This window comes from Myzus persicae, unplaced genomic scaffold (genome assembly GCF_001856785.1).
Source record: "Myzus persicae strain clone G006 unplaced genomic scaffold, MPER_G0061.0, whole genome shotgun sequence".
Lineage (NCBI taxonomy): Eukaryota > Metazoa > Arthropoda > Insecta > Hemiptera > Aphididae > Myzus > Myzus persicae.
Genome location: NW_019103036.1, coordinates 134,448 through 154,236, shown reverse-complemented (window position 1 = coordinate 154,236; position 19,789 = coordinate 134,448). Strand labels below are relative to the sequence as shown.

At 28.4% G+C, this 19,789-nt stretch overlaps 1 protein-coding gene across 1 annotated transcript; it reads right to left on the bottom strand.

The window, feature by feature from the left end:
• Positions 1-4,260: 4,260 nt before the first annotated feature.
• LOC111033651 (feline leukemia virus subgroup C receptor-related protein 2-like) lies at positions 4,261-19,064 on the bottom strand. Its single transcript, XM_022314506.1, has 7 exons — positions 18,671-19,064; positions 14,306-14,530; positions 8,931-9,072; positions 8,632-8,852; positions 8,466-8,569; positions 6,406-6,519; positions 4,261-5,243 (listed from the first exon to the last, which is right to left on the bottom strand). Exons 1-7 carry the CDS (start codon positions 18,965-18,967, stop codon positions 4,946-4,948), a joined length of 1,401 nt encoding a protein of 466 aa, XP_022170198.1. The 5' UTR covers positions 18,968-19,064; the 3' UTR covers positions 4,261-4,945.
• Between the last annotated feature and the right edge of the window lie 725 nt (positions 19,065-19,789).

Sequence of the window (19,789 nt, the reverse complement as noted above, 5' to 3'; positions counted from 1 at the left end):
GTCATGATACTAAACTAATAATGGTTTATTATATATAATCTAGAATCTACACAGTGTTATAGTATAATAATGAAATATGAACAAAATTAATTTTTTTTTAATAGAATACATCAACGAATTAATACGTATACGTATTACGGTATACGACGAAGATAGTAATAAAATATTTTTTGTCACGACGAAAGTTTAGTTTTCAACGGCAATAGAAGTGTTGGAAAGCTTTATTTTTCCGTCCAGTGGTTGGACAAGTGAGAATCCCCATAAAAACAGAAATCCCAAAAAGATGGTTGGTGTATCCCCTAGACAACCAAACACTGAAATCTATACCACGGTCCTTACAAAACATAAACCTCTGGTTTTATCTAATAACCTTCTTGCAGAACGCGTAAACATTTTTGAAGCGTATAACTTCCTTGAGAATGGTAGAGTAAATCAGATTCAAGGAGCGTTTAAATACAGGAATACACGGCTCATGGTGCGCATGAGCAATACAGTATCGTCCGCACAACGCAGATATTAGTAACTGATAAGAGCTAACTATAATAACAATAAATAATAATATATATTATTTTATTGTGTCTCAGTGATATTATACCTATTGAACATTAATTAATAATTATTAATATTTAATATTGCAATTTGCAAATTTAGTATATTTAAACTGAGTTATATAATTTGGTACATTTAGTCAATGGTAGGTACAATATTTTTCTTCTAATTCGTGCATAATTTTCCAGTTATAAAATTCTAAAAATAATAATTTTTCATCTAATTTAATTCAAAGTCAATTAAATTTGAATTCAATGATATAATATCATTGTACCTATACAACAAACGATTCTGATTGGAGAGGTTTTTGCTTAAAATTGTTTTGCTTTTGACCACCCAAAAGTACCAACTTGATTCACTTTCTTATCAGAAAAGATGATGAAGAAAATCAAAGCATTTTTATTGTATTAAAAAAAAAAAACATTGTAAAATCAATACATTCATCGCTTTACTCAGAATCTAGAATACATTAGTTACTTTTAATATTTGAAATAATTATTACTTCGAAATACGAATAAATGTGTGACTTAAACAAATATTATTTTAGTGAAAAAACTTAAATAAATACCTGTAATATTATTAAATTGTAAAATGTCTTTATTGATTGACATGCCATGCTCAAAATTTAAATGATCAATCAATTGAGTTTTCTTTTTAAAACTAAGATTACTGTAACTATTACATTTTGAAAAATATGATTTTTCAAAAATAATATTTTCTATCTTGTGGACATTTTTTTATGTCTCTCTAGTGAGTATTTCATTGTAAAAGTTTTATTACAAATATCACAAACAAAATACATTTGTATAAAGAAATAATATATCGTGAAGTACAAAAAAGTTATACACTAGCTACTATAGATCGGATTTTAGTATATCATATTCAGGAATTCCCGCCTATTACATTTTTATAATCTTGCTTCAATCAATATGTTAGAAATAGAAGATGTCTAAATACTCTAAATTCCTATGTCATAAGTGTGTTAATGTGTCAGGTAAAATGTGTTTTACTAGTGACCTTAAATGAAATAGCACCATAAAGATAGCTAAAAAAAGTAGCTTACTATTTATTAAACATTTTAGTTTGCCGCTTAAATTACTGATAACTGATAATCAACATACTATCTAATATCTACATTATGCGCAAGATAGCAAATGCGCAAGCGCACCATGAGCGGTGTATTCCTGTATTTAAACGCTCCTCAGATTCATGGTCTCCACCGTTGCGACTAAAAAGTGTCACGGCCGTTGCTTACTGGATACGAAGGGTCCAATCAGACGATCGGATTTTGCCGGCTGGCAATTAATTTTGATTAATTAATTATTTATTTATAATTGCATAACCATTATAATGAAAATTTTATAAAAAAATAAATATTTAAAAAATGTATATATCTTAAAAGATAGGATACAGGATTTTATACCGTATAAAATGTGTATAATACTATATAATAGAAAAACTATTATACCATACAATACAAAGTTTCATAGACGTATAAATGTATAATACAAAACAATAAATAAAATACCGTACTTTAACATCAAATATCAATAGACTGATATCTGATTTCCCAACTGGTAAAAATGCGACTAGTAACTTCGCTCATGCGCATATCGAGCACATAATCAAGAGACTCGTCGATAATATCGGCAACTAAATAATACACCGTGGCTCCATCCATGATAGTATATGATCTAAGGGTTGCCGTGTTTCTCCTATCATAGTAAATGTGTGATAAGGACATATATTCTTATGTGTATTTATCAATATATTTTTGTTGTAAAAAAAAAAGAGGCATGTGTGATAAGGACATATATTGATAATTCACTTTTTATAGGTTATGTTATAATATAGAAAATAATGTGATTTTATATTATTAAGTAATTAAGTAATAAAAGTAATAAAATACATATTTAATACAATTATAAGTTGTTATACTTAAACAAACAGTAAATAAACCAGAGTCGGCGAACTGATCGGTCGGTGAAAAACGCCACTGTCTGTTTACTACAATCTAATTGTGTATGTAAAAAAACCGAACGGCAGACGCCAGCCGGCAAAATCTAGTCATATTTTATGTTTCTATCATAATAAATAATAATCTATTGGTCTTATATTTGTACCTATAATAATAAATTAATTTCAATTGAACATTTTATTTTTTTATTTTTCCATTAAAAACTTAATATTTTATCAAATTTTTTTCTCGTACCCTTTTGATAAAGTAGTTTTATTTCATCTGCTAATATTATTGTAACACACTACACCCACGATTTTCTTTTTCATGAAATGGTTTTCGAAGAATAGTCTAGTTTTTACATAGATCCCTGTACCTATTACCTTTCCCGTGATCGATGAACCCAAATGAATGATAAAAAAATGGTATATGTGGTTCGTGCAGAAAGGTAATTTCAGTCTTGGACGAAATGCAGTTCTCGACTGGGACTAAAATAGCTCACTTCCTGCCCTTGCCACACAATATAATATTACGAATAGTATAATAATTTGAATTAATTTATATAATAAAATATTATATTATTTTCAAAGTTCAAATCCCAATTTTTATTTATCGTCCATCACTTTGTGTGAGGCCTCTTCAGGTCTGCAGTCAGCATTAATATTGTCAGCAACCCGACCATCATCATGTTGGCCGCCAAATCACACATGATGTTGAATACCCAGCTGTAAATCGACGTCAGGATGAAACCGATCAGTTGTGTGCCGCCGTTTAATAGTCCGCTGGACGTGCCTTTGGGTATTAGGTACGTCAATTCAATGGCTATCTCGAGCCGGCGTTCAGATATTCACTCATGACAGCCTATCTATTGCACGCACTGCCATTTAGATTATATTTTATAATATGTAACTAAATAATACATAAATTGTATATGTATATTAAACAAATATTTTATTTTTATATACTATGAAAAATTATCACACACATGATTGTATACCAGATTGGCCTCAATGTCTTACCTACATTTTTGAACAAGGACCGAAATATTAAAATTTTTCATCAAGCCCCAACCAACTTGAAAAAATTCCAAAAACGTTAACAATTATTATGACGAAATATGATGAAAACATTTTTTTTTATGTATTCAAATACACTAGGTACATATCATAGCGTTTGTATTGAATGTAAAAAAAAATAATAGTAACAATGAAACAAACATTTAACAAACAAATAATATGTGGATTGTGCGTTTGTGCACTGCAGAATATTTCAATGTTACAAAGTCAAAATATTTATGATAAATGAACTTACGTTATTACTTATTAAATTAAAACTGAATAATGTTAAATAAGCTATGATAAAATCCACGTGGTGATTATCACAACGATTAAACCACTGAGTAACACATGTTGAAACGGTGATATTATATGTATAGGTAGTATATCTACTTGCTGTAGTTATGTCTATCGTCTATTAAACAAACTAAATACATAAGGCATAACACGTCATGCTTTGAACCGAATTCCTTATACATATATTTAAACATCTGATTAAAGATTTACAAAATCAATAATATTATTATATACAATTTAAACACCGTAATGATTCACATTTACCTATTAATTAATATTTATTTTGGTACCAATATAATAACGTTGCTCTTTTATTTAAAAATATAATTTTAATTGAATACCATAACGTAGTTATACCATCTAATTAAAAAAAAAAATTGATTTAAAAAAATGAAAAAAATGTATATTTTAATTTTTATATTTCCGGAAACGATTCGACTCTATACAGCCTTAAATACCATATTATATTTACATTATGGTTTCAATTTTTCCAGTTTACAAAAAATCTTTTACACTCTTATCGGACTACCAAAAACATGTTTGAAGATTACAGTAATTTTATGCATAAAAATCATGATTCTAAATCAGAGGTTGTACAAACGAGTATTGTGATATGTAATGTTATTAATTTACTATAGTCGTAGTGCTGTCGTGTAGGAAGATGCAGAGTGAAAGGAAGGATGAGTGCAACCGAAAACGAAACGAAGTCTATATAGTAGATACCAGCTCTGTATAAAATATGTCTACCGCTTTATTCATTATACCCACGTTAGTAAACTACAGTATTTTAATATTATCTAAATTCCACGAATTCGGTGCAGGAAACCGAGATGGTTGTCTGTGACCGCGGGCGCGTTTGTATATTTGTATGCATATTTTTATTTGCTATAGACTCTTAATAATAATATATCATATATTATGTACACAGTATAATAATAGTATAATAATAAAATATTACCAAAACGAATTAGAAAAAAAATAGAATACATCAATAAATGAATCCGGTAACAATAGAAGATACGACGATGATTGTAATAAAATATTTTACGTATAATATAATAATTTATATAATAATATATTATATTATTCAAAGTCCAAATCCCAATTTTTGTTTTTCGTCGATCGCTTTATGCGCGGCCTGCCTCTTCAGGTCAGTCGGTATGAATATTGTCAACAAGAACCCGAAAGTCAGCAACCCGACAATCATCATGTTGGCCGCCAAATCACCCATGGTGCTGAATACCCAGCTGTAAATCGACGTCAGGATGAAACCGATCAGTTGGGTGCCGCCGTTTAATAGTCCGCTGGACGTGCCTTCGGGTATTGGGTACGTCAATTCGATGGCTAATTCGTAGCCGACTGGTAGATATCCAGTCATGAACAGCCTATATCATGTATGACCATATAGGTTTAATTTTATAATAAGTAAATAATATAATATATACATAGTACATGTTTATTATACAAATAATATGAAAAATTATTATACATAATATTATGATTTTATATCTCTTAAGCTACAGTCTTTTACCAACATTTTTGAACTATGGTACAGGCTTTGTTTTTTGAACACGAACCGAAATATCCAAATTTTACAATGAACCTGAACCAAACTTAAAAAAATGCTCAAACCAAATGTATAAGATGACGTTTGTATTAATAGTAAAAATAAATTTTAATAAAAATGAAATAAACAAATAATATGTGGATTGTGTATTTGAACACTGCACGTTCGAATGTTATTATGTCGAAATATTTATGATAAATTAACCAAGTTAAGAATAATTTTAAATGAACTATGATAAAATCCACATGGCGATTATCACAACGGTTATTATACTACTGAATAACACACTTTGAAACAGTGATGTAGCTGTAGCTATTGCCTATAACATTACCTAATATATGCGTTGAACCGAATTCCTGAACAATCAATTTCAACATCCAATTGAAGATTATTAATAATTCTATAATATTATTATATTAAATAAGTAGCTATCAACTTATTTTAAGAAAAAAATGATTTATAAAAATGTATGTTTTAATTTTTTGTACACCAGGAAACGATTTGGCTGCACACATATTATATTATTTTACCCATATTCTGTAATATGAGCATATATATCATTTGTAATTTTTTTAATAGGCCATGAAACGCTTACTATTAAGTATTCTTGTAAAACCACTAAAACCCAATCAAATATAATATATATTATTAGATTAGTCATTAGATAATATTATTTTGGCATACTAAAAAAATAAAAATTTGGCTTTGAGTTCTGACTACTTTATCGTCATATTTAGTATGTGCCTCCTGTGACACGGTACTATTATTTATTAACTATTGTTGGCCCGCTCGAGGAAATAATTTTTGGTAACTCCATCAAACATACATACTTTAAAATTTGAGCCCTTTAAAATGTTACAAATTTTGCCACCCTAGGGCGCTTGCCCCATTGCCATTCCCTTGGCACGGATCAGCTGATATTGCTTTATTGTTTAACATACAATATACAGTGATTAATTATTTCTGGCTGCCAAACTTACCCCAATAACGAAGCCGTAATGTATATTATCCAAATAGATTGACCGTGCGACAAGCTGAACGTATATATCAACATCGAGATCAATGTACTGCCGTAAACCATCAGGGTTGTTTCTCTGTAAATGTGAATCGTCTATTATAATATTTTGCTTTAAAATTGTTATAGAGTTAAATATTATGTAACGTAGTTATCAAAAATGTATAGGTAACAATGTAACTTCCATACTGGATTAAAAATTTTAAGATTAAGTATGCATTAGATTAGACATATAAGATAAATTATGTCAAGTATAATATATATGTCAGTTATTCTATATGACGCCATACATCTAAATAAAAACTAAAAAGGTCAAAGACAATAAATTATTTTTTAAATAGTATATTAGTAATATTATTGTATTACTTGGGTTACTTATATGTTATGAAATAAATTAAATTAATCGTTTAATCGTAAAATTGTAAAATATACATAAATTAGTTAACGTGTGAAAAGTATACATTTCTCTTGAGTTACGTTGCAGGTGCATATCTACTCCTATTAATAAGTATTGAAGTATGGATTTTGTTTAAACTTGAGTAAATAAAGTGTTATAAACTGGATAGAACTGTGATGATCGTTTATATTATTAATTATTTGTAAATATTAAATTTATAAGGTAGGTATATCTATAAATATAACAATTTATTTAATGTATACTGTTAATCATTTGAGTAGCAGTTGAATACATTGAAGTTATTCTATATTATTTATTTAAAATCTGTGAAAAGTTAGTAGTTATCTTCAGAAAAATAAGCTATCGTAATAGATAAAATGTATAAAACATTAAGTTAATGGTAATTTACACTACCTATTGAAATGGTGTTTGAATTCTACCTATGTAACCCTATTAAACTTGTATATACCTATATATATATTAATTACGGTAAGTTTAGAATAAAACTTTAAATTTCTAAAAATATTAATAATCAAAAGGTAACCTACACAAATATTGCTTTTTCCTCTGTAAAATGTCCACATTTTTTAACGTTTAGGACGTAAATACAAATGTAAAATATGTGATTTTAAGTTTTAAATTTTGACACATTACCTTATATTACACAAAATAAGAAATATTCAAACTTATTTAAATTTCCTTCAATATAGGTACAAGATAAAAACGTCAAAAAGTACTTATTACAAAATATGCGATAATAATAATATGTAAGTACTTTAAGATTATGAGCGATGTGAAGAATGTATAATGTATATTGGCTTGTTAAAACAATGTTTTTTTCGTCATTTTTGAGTGGTACTTATTTATATTATTTATGAACATTTTTTTTCAGTTTTAATATTTATTACATAAATATTTGTGTATTATTTATTTTAAATACAAGATGATGACCACTTACTTCGTTTACTCAAAATCGTTTTGTCGTATACAATAATTTTTATTTTTATTGATTTCGACATTAAGATGTCTTATGTCTGGAGGTCAAAAAAACTGTATGTTTTATTATTTTATACTTAAAGTTTCGTTTTCATGCAATAATATTGAAAAAATAGTGATATTTGTAAACGCTGAGTATTTTTTTTTAAACTTTAAATGTATTTTAAATTTGTCAGTATAATAATATGGATAATATCGAATAATATTTATATTTTTTTTTAATTCTCCAATTAAGATGAGTTTTCAGCTATTGTTGTCTAAATGAGATTTTTTAAGCCTTATTTATTAATTAAAACCTAAAGGTGACCATTGTACAAATATAAATAATTAGTTATGATAATACTACTATATTTATTTTTTATATTATGATTTCTCGGAATTTATGATTGAGTTGATGTATCATGTATACGCTCATGGCGTGAGGTAAGGTCATGTACAGAGGTTAATTTATGATTAAATGTTATCGAGTAATTATTCTAGGTACCTAGGTACTTACCGAATAACTAATAAGTAATATAAGGTGTCTAAATTAATAATTGTAAATATTCTAATAGGTATTAGAAAATTATATCAAATAGGTACATAAAAGATAAAATGTTACTTACGTTTAGTTTATATAATAAGTGTCTTACTTATAGAGATGTGTTTTATCTAGAATGTATCCACATATAATCGAACCGCCTAGGCCACATAGTACTAATGTGAGGCCAATTCGTCCAACGTCTTCTTCGTGACCCTAAAATAAAATAATAAATGCACCGAATAACTATGAATTATTTTTATTTTAAGTTTACTCACTGGGAAATAGAGCAAAATAAATTGGTTGAGCAAAGTTGATATCGCAAAAAATGCACCGACATTAATACCGTAAGATATAAGTAATAAAATGTAACCATTGTTTTTCAGCAATTCTTTAACCGAGCTCATGAATACGTCTTGTAATATTGCCGGGTCATCTCTTTTTTTTCTTTGTACAACTTGTGCATTACTTGGGGCTATATGTGGTTCGGCTTGTATGACTGAAATAATATAACGTTTGTCTTTGATGTAAGACAATGACACACACACAGACACACACCCCAGTGAATAATACTTACTCCAAATAACTAAAAAGAATACTACAGTGTTCAAAATAGCGAAGGATATAAACATTTTCCATAGATCATATCCTATGTCTTCTAAATTATCGCTATCCTGTACTATCATCGGCGGTATTAAAAATCCAAGTGCTGCTCCTAGCTAAAAAAAATTGAAATCTATTTAATTTTGAACAATACGGTTAGTTGTCTAGTTAGGTATTAGTTATTTCTATACATATAAATTATGTACACATAATTATATACACATTACACACACACGTATAACATATTATTTTTAAATGTAGGTAGGTATATGAAATTACTAGCTATATTATGGTTTATCCACCTGTTATAACGATAAATATATTATAATTTTTAAAATAATAAATTTAGTTTTTAAATTTATTTAAATTTAATTAAAATTAATATATTATATTATTATATTAGAACATTTTATATCTGTTAATATTTATCAATTAAATATAAATTAATAATATTAGCTAGGAGTAATTGGTATTTTTTTTCCTTTGATATTTCGGTATGATATTTTATACTGGTATGAGTCGGTTACCGAAAATATCGTTAAACCGGTATTTTGATTCGGTATATTTGGCATACTTGACATTTCGGTATTTTAGATATTATCGGTATTCCAGTATTGAAAATATTTTAGTTATATAATAGATTATAGTTATAATTTGATTTATTATTAAAAAGAAGTATACCTATATATTATAACATTTGTATGATTTAATTTACTTCTTATTAAATTAATAAATAAAAATAAAATCTTCAGGTTTATCGATATTTTCAGTGTACCGTTCTTAAGAAAAAGATGGTATACCGGCATATCGACCTCAAACTATGTACCGGTACTTACCGTCGCCCATAATTTTAGCTATGGAAAAATGTATATTACTAAAGAAAAAATAAATCATGAACAACAATAATCATTTTGCTGTATAATAATGGGTTTCGAGTTCCTACTTATATACCATTGAGTATTTGAGTAGATAACTGTAATCAATGGATGTGTCAAATTTGAATTTAACAATAAATCATTGCATACGCAAAATTATTCTTGGTAGAAACTAAAGAAACAGTACGCTATGCTACATGCAGCCTCTATTTCCAAATGCATTTTACAATTTATTACTTACCTATTAATATTTCATACTGAAATCAATATTTTATTTTATTTTTAGCAATACCTTATGTTAATTTAGTTGCCGTTGAGCTAGATTTAGCCAATATAATATCATTATATAATACCTATTATAATATTGTATCGCCTATTTTAATTGTTTAGAAGTTATACGTGAATACAGAATAACAGTATAGAATGGTGTAAGTACCTAAATAGCTTCTTGGAATAAATAGTTTAAAATTATTCTTAATATTTTGAAAATATTATTTCGAAGAGAAAATAATAATATACGATATTGCGAATAGTTTCAATTCGATAAAAATCATTTGAATGACAAAAAAATAATAAAGATAGTTTGTTAATTTTCGTCTATTTCTAATTTCGTTAAAATTTGAGCTTAAAATGTTTATAAAAAAAATGTTGCTTATGAATTCGTAATATTTGTTGATGGCGGTAAGAACAACTTACGAAGATCTATGTATATTTGTAAGTTAAATACTTTGAAAATATGTGTAACTATGTACTGTCGATATTTTTAAATCACGTAATAGGCAATAGCAAACAATGAAGAACCTTAATTAAATTTTACTCACAAACAAAAATGGTATCATATAGAAATCCAAAAATAACTAAAAAAGCAGAGAATTTTAAATATTTATAATTACAGAGCCAAAATACATTGGAAATTACATATTCTAGAAAATGCTAATATAAATATTTTATGATAAATTCTCAACTGTTATTAATTTTTGGATGGAGACAATAAAACAAAATATTTTTCATTTTTTTACGTTTTGGGTAAAAATTTTAGTTTTTTTTTGTTTTTCCCGATTATTTTGAAAAGTACTCTTTAATTTTTTCTTCCCCCCCCCTTATCTACAAAATACATTCTCTTTACAACCAGAAAAAATGCTTCAATAAGTGTTCCTTTCTCAGACGAAAAAAATAATAACAATTAATACAAAAATATCATTACTCTGCTCAGACTAAAAGAATATCTCGAACGATTGATACATGCAAGATCAATGTTAAGTAAGTTACATTTTCATAAGCAACCATACACGCATTGAATACAAATGTATTGCTTTTCACATTTTATGGTTTTGTTATTGATACGCGGTAGTTGCGGCTTAGGTGCTCCTATTATAGTTATGTGGACCCATTTCTATATACTGTCCCCCTATTCATGGCTTAATATAAATGGACCTAATTTAACCAGATATACATTACCGTTACGAGGGCAATGTCGTTAACACAAATTATGGATATTGGTAACATCCTGTCAAAGATTCCTTTATGAAAATATAACTACATAATAGTACTGGAAGATAATGCAGCAAAGTCAAGAAATAATGTAAGTATAGCAAGTGGACAAGTGGTACCTATACTTGCGGTTTGTTATGATTTGTAATATAATTAATCAAATATTTACTAGATTAGATAAACAGGATGTTATTTTTCTTGTGATCGTAGCATAATATTTTTGTATATGTTAAGGTCTAAAATAGAATAACACGACAGGTAACATCTATTTTATGCTTCATAGAACCATTATACTTGTTATTAAATATTTATTAAAAATAAATGGACATCCTAGATGATTAAATTACATACGTAATATTATTATAAGTTATAACTCTACATTGCTAATTTAGTAACCAGGAAGGTACTAATTAGTTACTAATTTGAATGCCTACATCTTTTTTCCACGATCTACAAATGTAATTCTAAAATTAAAAATATTGCAGAATATTAAAATAATCAATTAAATTGAATAGCAATAGGTATATTATATACTCAACTAAAAAAAGGTGAAGAAGTGGATGCCACTCTGTCGTAAATTAGGCATCGTGTGGGTCACTGTAATATGGTCATATGGATATTGATGTGTATTGAAAAAACAATCCCGAACAAAAACTTCTATTGACCATTATTACCCAATATAATATGTTGAATTCATGTTTGCCAAAAATATAGCATTTAAAAATGACATTGGGTGTAATGTGTATAAAATATAATAATATACCTACTTTAAAAGTTTCAAGTATTCATTAATACAATTTTTAAATTACAACAAAATAAATTGTTATTCTTTATTTAAATATCTAATTTCGTCCAAATTTGAACTTAATTTATTTATAAAAAACGGTATTTATATTCTTTTTTAGATTTTTGGTTATAGTATAACTACTTATTAGAAACCTTGTTTTAAACTTTCAATCCTTAGCTATAAATGATTAACATTTTACTCAACTACACAAGCTGTAAATTGTCAAGATTTTTTTTAGAAGTTTTGTCATGTTTTGTCAAGTTTTAATTGAAAAAACTAAAATCGTTCCTACGTATCTTAATAAATTTTTTCAACGAGGAATCATGTAATAAATTTGAAAATGTTGAATGACATTTATAGGAAAAAAGGTAAATAACTGAAAATGTCTATAAATAGCTCAAAACAAGTCAAAATATTTTGAAAATTTTACTATGTATTGAAAATAATAAAATATATATTTGATATAAATTCCATATAGGTATATATCGTTTTATTTCACTATGGCGTCACACAAAATAACAAAATTAATAACGTCAAAAAATAGTTTTACTTAAAAATTTCCATTTTGCCTTAATTTTGTTGGGGTGTTTTAATTGTTTAAAATTGCTTAGAATTTTTTACTTTTGATGCCTCAAAGTACCAGTTACATTTATACTAGCAATTTATTTTTATACCAGAAAATATGTTAAAGTAGAAAACTAAAGCGTTTTTACTGCCCCAAAAGATGGTGACTACTGATGGCAGACACAAAAAAATATACATAATTGTAAAATCAACACATATTCTTAGCTCAGATCAGAATCAATAATGTAGTATAAACAGTAAATTTTAAGCAATAACAGGTTTCGATAAAATCAATTTTGTTTTATTGTTGTTAGTAATTAAAAATGATTAACTATAGAGACAAATAATTTTCAAAATTAACTTTTATGTTAATATTATCTATATTCAAAAAGAATCAAAAATTCGAATTGTTGCAATATAAACATTTATATAATTATACACTGGCATAGTTGCTTATCATCATATACAATGTTTTATTATTGAATTTAAATGGACGTATCCATTGCAATGACCTACTCAATGACTTACGGCACACTTGACATCTAAAACTATACATTAGAACAACTTCCGTGGTTTTTTTTTTAAGGATATTGTTTTATTTTTATAATGGGAATGGAATTTAATATATTTTTATTTATTATCTTAGAAAACCGAGAAATGTATTGCATCTCAATACTTTGACTATTTCCAACGACGCGATGGTATTACATATTGAAATTGACCATTTTATCTAACATTATTATAATCATCGGTTATTTATGTTTGGGTAAAATTTAAATGATAGGTAGTGGACATTTTAGATATAAAATTAAAATTAAAATTTTAAAATTCGAAATTTATTAGTTAATACCAGAACCTACAATTAATTTAGTATTTTACAATATAAGGGTTAGTAGTGTAAAATACTAAATTTTAATTTACAAATACAAGTGCATTTTTAAAATATAATTCTAGGGGTACGAATGAAAGATTGAATTTGTTGATTTATAGATTAATAATAAATGTAAAATTAATTTCTTATGGCCTTGGTATTTTATTAGTTATCACAGATTGTTTTGATATCTATATTGATATTTAACCATTCAACCTATTGAGGTTTTGAAAAGGTTATTGATCCTGATAAAATAACCGTGTATTTGCAGGTATACTATTCATGAGTAATGACACATTTTCATTGATCATACGAGGTAACTATAGACTGTGTTATGTCCTTTATAGTTTTCATATGAAATCAGAATTGTATTATATAGTAGGCACGAGGTACCTAACACAATACTTAATATTTATAGAGTGTGGGTCACCGCATTTTCCTCTGTTCTCCTATATCAACTTGACTGAAAATACGATGGCCCACCCTGTATACACGTAAATATTTGACACGTTACGAGTAATTGATGTGTGGTATCGCAGTATGGTTGTGTCAATATACGACTATAAATATTTATCTAAGCTGGCAGTATTCTAAATATGTTTTGGACATTATTTGTTTAGTTTGTAATAGATTGACAATCCATGATACTATAAAAAATGTAACTTTTTTTTAATTTGGACTTTTTTTTTTATGTGTTCTCATCGGCGTATTGAATCATTAACTCATGTTCCGTCCTAAATAAAAGGTTGAGACGAATTTACCTGGTTGCCAAAAACTCCTAAAGAACAAGCGGTAGATACTTCGGTAGATCCAAACCAAACCGCCGCTAATCTGGAAGGCAAACTCAGGATGAATGCTTGTGAGCACGCCACTAAACCTTGTCCCAGCAGCGTGATCAAAAATCGACCAGGTACAGCAGAAAAAACCTTAATCCATGCTCCCAGACATGTGCCAGCAGCGCCCATCACCATCGTCACTTTAAGACCCTGAAACACAATACAAGCAAATATGTGATAAAGCAGATTATTCGTACATATGCACGTTCTACGTTTAATTGTTATTAAACTATTTTATAACTTCAAAATTTTATAAACATATACTAATTCAGATTTTTAATAAATTTAACACCAGACGCGATTAAGTGAAATTTCCATTGATTTTTAAATATTTAATGTGTAATTAATTTATGATTGGTATTTTGTCGAATATAAATTCAAATTTAGAGATTATTATATATATCTGGGCTGAAGGAGAAGTACTGGCACCATAGTTCCTCCTCCAGTCCTCGATACCATAATAAAAAAAAAAAAGATTATTATATATAATTTATTATTTAGGGTGGGTATTTATGTACTTATACATCCATAGTGATTAAAATAATTAAACGACAATATTTAATAAAAAAAATTGTCGAGCTGAAACTAAGTGTATAAATAATACATTTATCAGACAAGGTATTATTAAATTAGCTATATTGGTTGAGGTTAAATAATTAAATCATGTAGTTGCGATTGATCATCCTGACAGCATTTGATTTGTTAATTTAAAATATTTGATTGCCTTGGGTAATGTGGACCGATGCAGGTTTTCGTTTACAACAGGGGTCGGTAGCCTTTTTGATGTCAAGGGCCAAAAAATAAATTAAAATTTTTCATGGGTCACAATTTGAATACACCTAATTTATTTTATTTTAAACAAAAATGTGTGGCCACATAAAATTTAGTTTATTAAAGTACACAATGTTATGATGTACCTATGTTAATTTAACAATTTATCCATGAACTAAGTTATAATAATAATAATAATAATAATAATAATAATAATAATAATAATAATAAATGTAAAAATTAAATAAAACAAGTTAGGAAAGCTGAGAGCATGCTAAACTCATGATTTCTAAACACGTTTTAATACAACGCAATAAACTAAAATACCATAATACAATTCAAAAATAATTTTTTGGTACCTAACTTTTATATTTGGACATTTGGTCATTTTTAATATTGGCTACTAATTATAAATCTATTTTAAATCTTCATTTTTTGATTTTTTTTAAATTTTGACTAGTATAAGTAAATGTACTTTGAATAGAACCGTGGTTATAAAATCTTAATACGAACATTCGTAACTAGGTATGTATTGGTAACTAACAGTCAGACGGACGGACAAAACTGGGATATAAGGTGTTCTAAAGGTATGTTTAAATTACAAAGTAAAAGTTAATGCAGTTTTCGAATTTGAATAAATATCAACCAATTTATTATTGGAAGGTTTGATTTTCAATGTAGAAATCCTCACTGCAGTATTTAAATGATCATCGGTTATTCACACACATCATTAGGTAGTGAAAAAGTTTGTTCACAATTAGAATATGATGTTCCAAACACAGTTAACAATTTTAATTGTTTTTTATTTTCAAAAGTCAAATATTTCGTTAAATTTTGTTTCATAGAGACTCGAATAATACTGTAAGTTATTGGCAATGGGTATAATGAAACTTGAAAGGCAGTTGTAAGACTTTCGTCAATTTGTAACTCAATAGTTTATATTTATAAGCACTTTCAATGTCATCAACATCAACTATTAAGTTACAGTGGTCATTTTTTTCCTTTGTAGAATATTTAGAAGGTACCTACGTGCCTGCGGGCCTCATCACAATACTCATCATACTTTCTGAGTATATTTAGTATATTATGATTTTCAATAATATTTTATTGTTCTCATACGAACACCACTAATTAAACGGTTTGAAGTCAGTTCGTATTAATTATGTAATTCTTAGATTTCATTCTGGATTCAAGTATGAATTAATAATTTTTAAAGTATTACAATTGTATGTGCCTTGTATATTTTGAGGGTTTTACATATATATATATATATATATATTAAGGATTGAACTACGTTATGGATCCATATAAGTATATTATACTATTTTCCTTCATATTTAAGTATTCTAGCAACAAGTACATTGTCAAAAGTGTAATAATTTAAGTTGTTAAAAAGATAAGATACCTTAAGTATCAGTCATGAAATTTAAAGTTTGGTTAGATCGTAGCAAAAATATTTTTGAAAGTTTTTTCACTTTTTTGATAGAGAAAGCTACAAAAACAAATCTTACGTATTTAATAATATTATGATGCATGTATAAGCATTTTACACTTGATTTATAATTTAAAAAATATTAGATAGGTACAATTAATAACGTTAGAGTAAGACTGGTAACCAGAACTTTTTGGTCCAATTCAGTCCCTAGCTTACTTACTTAATGTAGATACCAATTAACCATCATAATGTCACTTTATATCAAACTTCATGAAATTGCAACGATTTTTGTACTAACATATTTACTAGAAACAAAATTATATCTACCATCAAACCAGGGCTTGGTTCAAGCTGTTGTCGAAAAAACAACATTAAACTGCAAAACATTCTCACATCCAAAATCTCCAGCATTCCTCCATGAACTACACGCCCTAAACATTGCTATCATGCAATCTTGCCAATCCACCCAGAAACTCAAGTAAGTCTCATTTATGTATACATGACTTCATAAACAAAAACGAAATAAACTAAGTATATTAAAATTTAAAATATATAACGGATTCCTGCAAGGTAATGTGGGAATCACTATTGTATATACCGAGGAAGGAATAACATACGAGCTTACACTAGAGTGATCCTTGTACACCGATGAAGCAACTGTTATTGTAAAATCTCTTGAATATGAATTTGAAAAACTAAAAAATAATACTTATCATTTTAAGTTACTCCTTGCTCACAATCAAAGCTATTGCAATAACATTCATAAATGTAATGAGTGATGACCAGAAGCAAAGACTATTCACCATCTTGATTTTCACAGGTCCAAAGGTATCTAAAAAGCTGACATACATTCCAATAATACAGCATCCTCGATCTCGGTAGACAACATTTCGTTCATCACCTTTCACAATATTAAACGAATAATAAAACTAATTAGGTACTTAACAATCCGGCAAATTCTTTGGTCAAAACAAAAAACCAAATTAAATGAAATAAAACCTTCTATTCTCCAGAACAATTTGTACGGAGGAAAGAAAACAACATCAGCAGACTAAGAATATTTAAATCACCCTGCAATGTTTTGCGAGGCGCTTCCGCTTTATTTAAACATGTGCCGTCATACTTTCCACCAAACACATACTCAACGAATGTGACACTAACCGTAGTACCGTGGATAAAGAAATATATCAATCGAATTACACGACGATAAATTATTGAAACCCTTGGGCCGGACCTTCCAATTGCCAATTTACCCTTTAAATCGTAACTGAATAACTGATAAAGTAATTGATTAGTATGAGGTACTTCAACATTTATCATTATTATTTATTATGTATTTTATAAATGTAAAAATATTTTAATATATGCGCATTTCTCAATGGCGATGCAGCTGCGGGCTATTATAATATGTATATACGTAGTTTAACTATGTCGCATGGCTTAGTTCTACCTACTAATAAATTATATATATTATGTATTAACGGTCATCGGGAGCGTTTCATTGCATATTTGCCACTATAGGGTCTAAAATAAATTTTGTGGGTGGAAATGTTGTCAATTTATTGTCGATCAATTATAACAGATCGCCGGATTTCTATCAATTTATTATGTGTATTGTTTATTGCGTGTAGTTATGGCGGATGGTAATAATGTTTTTGATTCTAGTGCTTACGTCACCATCGACGACTATATTATAAAGTCGCATTAACAATGGCAAACAACCACGATGAGTGATGACTATTCACCACTTCCACCACATTCCACTACCAACCAGCTATAGGGGAGGTTACTTCCCATCGGCAGTATTTATAAGTAAAAAATAAAATATGTACTGTATGATTTAAAATATTTTGTTATAATACGTGGTTCTATTCCATATTTGTATCATCAATATGAAGATTGATGACTATGATGGAGTGTTAGTAAAGAACTCCCCACCCCACATGTTATATGTATACATATTCAATTAAAACACCTCTAAAAAACTCTGGCTAGCCCTTGACCACCACCAAAACCACCACCACCACTACCACCACCACCAAAACGACAACAATGATGATGAACGAACGCAATACAACACTAACCAGTCGGTCAAGAACCCAGGACGCCGGTACGACCAGGGGCACGTACACGATCATGTATATGGTGGACGTGGTGTCTATGGCGAAGTTTGACACGCCGTAGAACTTCACCGTGATGTTGGATATGATGCTGTACTGTATCCAGTGCACTGCGTTGGCCATGGAGTAAAGCATGTACACGACCAGAATTATCCACCGGGCCTTGTACAGCCTCAGGTCGTCCTGCTGGAGGCCCACCACCCGGGCGTCGGGCGACGGCGGCTTGTCCACTTTTTGCATAACCGAAGCAAAATCGGCCATCGCTTTACGTGCGTCTGACTGACTTCTTGCCGTATCGCATCAATGCGAACGGGCACGGATATTATTCGCGACTGCGGCGGGATCGCCTCGTGATCGGGTCCGCGTATAATCGTTTTAAACGGTCACAATCACGGTCGGTAACCGCAGTACCTACCAATTTATAATTTACATCGTATAGAGGGGGGAGGAGGGATTCAGCTGATTTCACCTAATCCGACGTATATAGTTTTTTTTTTTTTTTTATCATTTATTATTAAAATATACAATCTGTAAGTATTATTATACAGTACGCGTATGTGATGGAGATGACATGGCTTTGAGCGGCAGGAGATAAGAAGCCGGCCATTGGAGGCGCTTAAGCGTATAAAGTTTAACGGGAAAAAAAATCATTTGAGATATACCAATTTATTACGAGACCGATATGTGTGGATAGATCATGTCGCAAAATAAGACTCGTATATGGTATATAGGTACCTACTATTGTATGCTTTAATTTGATGCTGATAATGTCGTTTATTATCATTTGTCAGTAAATTAAGTATAATATAGAAATAATAGGGCAGTAGGAGACTTATCAGAATATACAGCCGTTGTAAAATATTGAAGTATAGGCGTGTTGTAAACTTGTAACTAATACTCCAAAAAAGTATTACTACCTAAGTAAAATTGTATTTACTATTCAGTAAAAAAAATTACTACAATATAACATTATTAACAATTAGGTGTGATTTATACGATTACAGTACGGGTTTTTGTCCATAAAATTTCTAATTTCAAATGTAAATATTCGTTTTGTTTTAGTTTTTTAACAATTAACAACAA

Coding starts and splice junctions, on each gene's coding strand:
- LOC111033651 (XM_022314506.1), bottom strand. CDS start 18,967: ATGGCCGATTTTGCTTCGGTTATGCAAAAAGTGGACAAGCCGCCGTCG. Junction 8,853..8,930: donor ATTCTTTTTAGTTATTTGGA/GTAAGTATTATT, acceptor ATATTATTTCAG/TCATACAAGCCGAACCACAT. Junction 5,244..6,405: donor ATTACGGCTTCGTTATTGGG/GTAAGTTTGGCA, acceptor TACATGATATAG/GCTGTTCATGACTGGATATC.